Here is a 6293-nt window from a genome sequence, read left to right as displayed (position 1 = left end):
TTTTTTGAGACAGAGTCTTACTCTGTCGCCCAGGCTGGAGTACAGTGGCATGATCTCAGCTCACTGCAACCTCCGCCTTCTGGGTTCAAGCGATTCTCCTGCCTCAGCCTCCTGAGTAGCTGGGATTACAGGTGCGCACCACCACACCCAGCTAATTTTTGTATTTTTAGTAGAGATGGGGTTTCACCATGTTGGTCAGGCTGGTCTCGAACTCCTGACCTTGTGATCTGCCCACCTTGGCCTCCCAAAGTGCTGGGATTGCAGGCGTGAGCCACCGTGCCCATTAGTAAGGCCTCTTGGTTGTACCCTGCTGCTTTCCCAGGGTACATTGAGGCCTGGAACATCTTTGATCCTTCACCCTGAACTATTGTTCTCTGACCTTTGTAGGTAACTAAGGCCTGGCCTATGGTAGTGGCAGAAAGATAGAATAAGGTGGGGTTGCTAAGGGATTTTTTTTTTCCTACAGTATTCTATGTTTCTGTTTTCCTAGTAAGTTTTTATTAAGGCAAGTAGGCTCTTACATTGATACACTGTAATTTTGACAAGGGCATTGAAAATTTCCTTAATCCTGTTCCTTACACTAGGGAACCAGCAAGGAAGTCAGTCCTCTTGAAAAAGGTGGTCTAGGGTGAGGTAAAGAGAAGGGAGCTTAGAGGGACTGTTACTTGCTTGTGTCTCCTAAGTCTAGGAATGAGGGACTAGGGGGAAGAGGAAGGAGCCTCTTTTTACTATCTAGTGATAGAACCTCAGGACCCCGGGGGGTCCACAACACAGGCAAGGCAGAAACAAGGACCTTGGGCTCTCTGTGGCCTCTGAACTGCAGAAGAATGGACTTTTCCCTCTTTGGCTCTGATGTTTGCCTCCTACTTCTGTGAAGGACCGGGAGAAAAAGCTTCCTAAGACCCAAATTGTCTGACTTGCTGACAAGTGCAGAGGGCAGGGGAGACAGGACTATTGATTTTCTTAGGTTGCCTCCAGAGTACCCTCTAGAAAGAGTCTTTGAATGCTCAATCCTTGCAAAAGTTTCCATCCCGGTCATTTAAAGAGTAGGAGGACAAGGGTTAAGGATGCTGGTTCTGCTGCAATTTGATTTGACTGGGTCTGAACTGGGCTGGGGCCCAGTGACTCAGTGGGAGGGTAGATAGTTTTGAGGGAGCTGTGAGTCATGGGGTTAAGCTCCATCACAAAAGTTGGGCTCATTTCCCATATTCTGGGCAGAAGCCCTCCTATCCCACTTCCCTGTGTGCTCTGTCTCCTTGAACATGGGCCTGTGAGTAGAAAAGAGTGCTAGCAGAAGGGATGGGGCAGCCTGATCTCAGAAAGGGAGTTTACAGGCACAAAGAATAATGCTGGTCCCTGAAATTAAAATGTATCCCTATCTTAGGAATCCGGGGGCTCCTCTAAAGAAGGCAAAAGAACATCAATTTAAGAGTAAGAGTGGGAAAAATGCCACTTCTTAGCATGGAAGGAGATAGGATCCCACCTCAGGCCTTTTTCTTCTCTGGCATGAAGGAAGCTTCCTGGGCTTCACTAGTTCTCCAGCTCTTAAGCTCTGGTTTGGAAGGTGGGGAAAGAAATGGGAGTGAAGGTATTTGGGGTCTGAGGTCTGGTATAGACAGCAGGCAGACTTTGAGGGTTGTCAAACTGTGTCTTTAAAGCCCTCGGGTTTCCTATTAATCGGCCTGGAAGGAGGAAGGGCGGGGGAGTAGGATGGAGGGGTAACATGTGGGAGGCTTACGCCTTTGAAAGGGTTAAATGGCAGGGCAGGGTGTTGCTTTGGACTCCAGCAGCTGACGGGTTAAAGAGACAGGCGGAGCGACCTTGGGTAGGCCTACCCTTGTGGACCAATAGGCGTGTGCCTCTTGGAGGGGGCGTGCCTCGCACTTGAGGTCGCGAGGAGGCTGGCTTCCTGTGGACCAATGAGCATGGTCGCTTTCCAGGGAGGGCGTAGCCTAAGGGGGGCGTGGCGGCCGTGGCCGCCGCGGCGCGGGTGGTGGGGCGCTGGGCGGGGCGGGCGGCCCCATCAGCTGGTAGGAAATGGCCTGTGAGTCAGAGGGGCAGCGGAGTCGGCGGCGCGGAGCCGGGGCGGCCCCGGGGAGGGACCGTCGCAGGGAGGGGCGCGGCAGCGGCTGGGGGTCTGCGGGCGCCAGGGCCCGCTAGTGTTGCACACGAAGCTGAACAGCGAAGAGCCTAGCAGAGCAGGGCTCAGCCTGAGCCACCCTTTGTCTGGGTTGGGGGCCCGTGGAAGGGAGGACCGGGGATCCAAGGGGAGGGACCGGGACGGGACGGAAGGGCCCGGAGCAGCGGCCACCTCAGCGGAGCCAATTTGGGAGCGGGGTGAGTGTGCTAGAGGGAAAGAGCAAATCTCCGAAGCTCCAGTACAGTATGGGGCCTGTCCCAGGCTGTGGGGAGGAGAGGAGTGAGAAAGGACCTGGGAGGCTGCGCAGGGGGTAAGGGATCGTCCAGAACAAGGAGTCCAAGAGTCAGGTGAGTCTGCCCGGCATAGTTTAGAGAAGCTGCTAAGGTCTCCTCCCTCCCCTCTGAGGGTAGAGGGCTCTAGGCTGGGGGCCGAGGGGTTGGTAAGAGAGAAGAGGTCGACCTTCCTACCCACAATGGTGGCCCGTGGGAACAGCCCCCCTAGCTTGTGTGGATGTATGTAGGGACAAAATAGAGAGCAGCTGGAAGCAGTTCTGTCTGCACAGGATGAGGGTGGAAAGCACATGGATAGGAATTCTTCCTGTCACTCTCCTTGATCATGGCATGGTAGAAATGGAAATCTTTAATACTGAAGGGAAGGGGAGAATGAGCCTCGAAGCTGATACCTATACCAATACCCACCTCACCCACCTCCCAGGCCTCAAAAGTGTCTGAAGGTACAGACGTATTCTGGGACTTGTTGTTTTTGCTGGCCTTGCTCCCTTGGCATGTTGGGAGCTGTAGTCCTTGCCAGCCACAGCCTGGCACAGCTGTTTGATGCCAGTTGCTGCCCACCCCCTGCACAAAGAGTGAGGTTTGGCTTACTCTGCCCTGCCCCCCTCCCCTGCAGTCCTGCCCCATGAGTCAGCTTGAAGCCATGGTCTACAGCCAGACTGGCTGGGTGGCAGGGGAGTGAATCTTAGAGCGTCTTGTTGACAGGGTGGGAACTGAGAGGGCTCTGGGGTTAATGAGCAGATGCCAGGTATGCTGGGGTCAAGTAGGGCATCATGTCATCCCCTGGCTTCCTCAGGGCAAGGGGTCAAGAGGGCAACTGGGATGACCTGGAAGTGGTAGTGCTAAGGAAAAGGCCCTTCCTGAATCTGTGTGACTTGGGTGGAGGAAAGAAGGGGTAGAAATTAGTGCAGGTTGTACCTTCTGACAAAGTTGCTTGCAGATAGGTTAGTGCAGGTTGCCATTGGTGTTCTGCCCTTTCCAGCCATCCCACCCACCACAGGGAAGCAGGATTTTCTTGGGGATCCCAATTCTTAGGAGAATTTGGTGAAATGGGATAGTGGGGTACAATGATGGGAACTTGGTGTAGGAGAGCTTTTCAGTCCCTGGGTACAAATCTCTCCTTTCTGCCTGCCCCCCACCCCGCACCTCCACCTCTTTTCCGGATTCTCCCTTGTACAATTAATCTCTCTATTTCTTTCATCTGGGAAATTTTTCTCTCCACTGACAGGACTGCTGCCCAGATTTCTGGGACTTACATTCTACCTTTTTTGAGCCCTACTGTGTGCTTTCCCCTGTACTTGGGGTTAGATGGAGGGGTGAGACACAGATCTGTCCTCAGGACCTCCTCTATGGTCAGTCTAGAAGATGCCTTACCCACAGGAGTGAGCAGAACTGTTATTGAGCTTATAGGAAGTAGTAACGCTGCCGTAGGTGAGGTCTCAGAGGAGGGAGAGATGCTTATGGTCTGGGGTGGACACAGCAGACTTTCTGGAGGAGATGGCATTTGGCCTATCCAAGGAGGAAGAGTCTTGGGTAGGCATTCAAAGGGCAGTCCTTGAAGGGGAAAGGGCTCTGTGAATGTCAGACAGCATAGGCTAATGTGCAAAGGAGAAGGCTGACCCTGGGGGCAGTTGGCTTTCAACTTGACATTCCCCTCACCCTAGTATGGGCTGGAATAGTTAGTGAAGACCATGTTATGCACCAGTGGTTTGGGGTTTTGGTGTTGGGTGTGTGAGCACTGGGGGAGGGGCGTGGAGAGGTACTCCCTGGTTGCTTCCAGCTGACTCTGACTGCTGAGGCCTTATCTCTAGTTTGCAGGGCCTTGCAGGAGGGCCCTGGAAAGTGCCTTCTGGCAGTGACCCATTCCCCTTCCCCCTCTTGTTTTTGGTCGGATTTGTTGCCTCTTGTTAAAGAGACAGGCTGCTTGCTGGAGGTAATTTGGAGTTCAGGGCTGAAGGGCCAGCTTTGAGCTGACTTGAGCTGACTTTGTACCTCTGAGGACCGCTGATGGGGTGTAACTGTGTGTGAGACCTCTGCCCTTAGTGCCCTAGGATGGCACTTGTCTCTTTGGAGATAGACATATAAGAAGCAGTTGTGCAATTTGGTGGCTTTGAGTAAGACAGCTGAATTCTTCCCCTGGCCACCTCTCAGCTGGCATGGTCTTTTGGGTCTTGGGGGTCTCTCATCCCTTCCTCCATGTAGGGCAGGAGTCCCCAAATGGTGGCCCTGACAAGTAGTTATTCTACATCAACTCACTTGTCACATCCTTATTATACTGAGCCAAGACCTGCCTCTCTGACTCCTTAGGTAGCCCAACTCTGCCATCTGGGCCCTGGACCCCAAACGTACCCTTTCTGTTCCTGAAGAGCCTCTCACATGGGAGAAGGATGTCCTGGGGTATACTATATTAGCCTATAATTGGTGAAAGGCCTTACTGCTGGCTCCAGTGATCCTGGCTTATGTCTGTTCTTCCCTCCTCAGGGTCCTGCTGAGCTCAGGAGCTGCACGGAATGGTGGCAGTCACCTTGCCAGTGCAGCAGGCATGGATCAGACTGCAAGCTAAGGGCACAAGGCATCAGTTGGGAAGAGGGGATGCACAGCTAGGCTTGAGGCCTCTTCATCGGGGTGAGTACCAGGGAGAAGGCAGGGAAGAAGCCTGAGCTAAACCTGTCACCCTCTCAGGAGTTCTAAGAGTGGTCCCTATATTCCATTAGTCCATCCAGGGATTTGTACACATTCATCCCTGGGAACCCATCAAAGTCACCCCTTCAGGCAAGGAGAGGGTCTGAAACTCAGCTGGAAGGAAGAATACTCATTGATTCCCCTGACCACCTTTTCTTCTCTTCTCTTACACAGATGTCCCCAGCCCAGGCCCAGCATAAAGGCCGTGTTGGGGGGCCCCCCTGACCCAAGGGGGGCTTCATGCGCCACGTGCAGGCGGAGCTGTCTCCATCCTCAGAGCCAGAGGCTGGCCCTTCACAGCCTCCAGTCAGGCAGGGGGCCCTCCAGGGTGGCCTGCTCATGGGCTACAGCCCAGCAGGGGGGGCGACATCCCCCGGGGTCTACCAGGTATCCATCTTTTCCCCTCCGGCTGGTACCTCTGAGCCTCATAGGGCCCTGAAACGACAAGCCCCACCCACTGAGGGTCCCCGGGAGCTGAAGAGAGGCCCTGGGCTGGGGGCCAGAGAGGGACTACCCCCTGAAGAACCACCTCCTGTGGGGCTCTTGGGCCCAGAGGGACTGGGGCTGGGACTAGGTGTGGCCAGCCAGCATTTCTCCCACCGTGGCCTCTGTGTTGTGGAACAGAGAAGTAGTGTCACCTCATCTTGGACTTCAGGGGCCTGGAGTCTCCCCTGCCCCCCATCAAATGCTTCCTGCAATACTTTGCACACCAGAGACTGGGCCTCCCCAGATCCAGGGGGACAGGGGTCCCTGGGGGAGTCCCCAGGGCCAGCCCCTCCAGGCCAGCTGCACACACTTGACACTGATTTGCACAGTCTTGCACAAATAGGGGGTAAGAGCCCAGTGGCTGGGGTGGGCAATGGGGGTAGCCTCTGGCCTAGGGAGTCCCCTGGCACTGCCAATGGGCACAGTCCCGAGCACACACCCCCTGGCCCTGGACCTCCAGGCCCCTGCCCCACCAAGCGAAGGCTGCTTCCTGCTGGAGAAGCCCCAGATGTCAGCTCTGAGGAAGAGGGGCCAGCCCCCCGGAGGCGCCGGGGATCCCTGGGCCACCCTACTGCTGCCAACAGTTCTGATGCCAAAGCCACATCCTTCTGGAGCCACCTGCTGCCTGGGCCCAAAGAGCCTGTTTTGGTAAGCCAATAAAGGAGTTCATTTACTTTTTTTTTTTTTTTTTTTTT

At 54.6% G+C, this 6293-nt stretch overlaps 1 protein-coding gene across 9 annotated transcripts in view; it reads left to right on the top strand.

Moving 5' to 3' along the window:
- ATOSB (atos homolog B) overlaps positions 1 to 6293 on the top strand; it is a 13189-nt gene that overhangs the window by 3155 nt on the left and 3741 nt on the right. For 4 of the 9 annotated variants that reach the window (XM_017865588.1, XM_017865589.1, XM_017865585.1 and 1 more), the window contains exons 2-3: positions 4912 to 5055; positions 5287 to 6246. In XM_017865588.1, coding sequence (XP_017721077.1) covers positions 5353 to 6246 — 894 coding nt within the window. In that variant the 5' untranslated portion in view covers positions 4912 to 5055; positions 5287 to 5352. The other 5 variants (XR_001884059.1, XM_017865591.1, XM_017865587.1 and 2 more) reach the window with 5 other exon arrangements.

This window comes from Rhinopithecus bieti, unplaced genomic scaffold, assembly GCF_001698545.2.
Source record: "Rhinopithecus bieti isolate Rb0 unplaced genomic scaffold, ASM169854v2 scaffold_82876, whole genome shotgun sequence".
In the NCBI taxonomy this organism is placed as follows: domain Eukaryota; kingdom Metazoa; phylum Chordata; class Mammalia; order Primates; family Cercopithecidae; genus Rhinopithecus; species Rhinopithecus bieti.
Note: the sequence above shows the minus strand (reverse complement) of the source record. Positions and strands in the feature narration are given on the sequence as shown.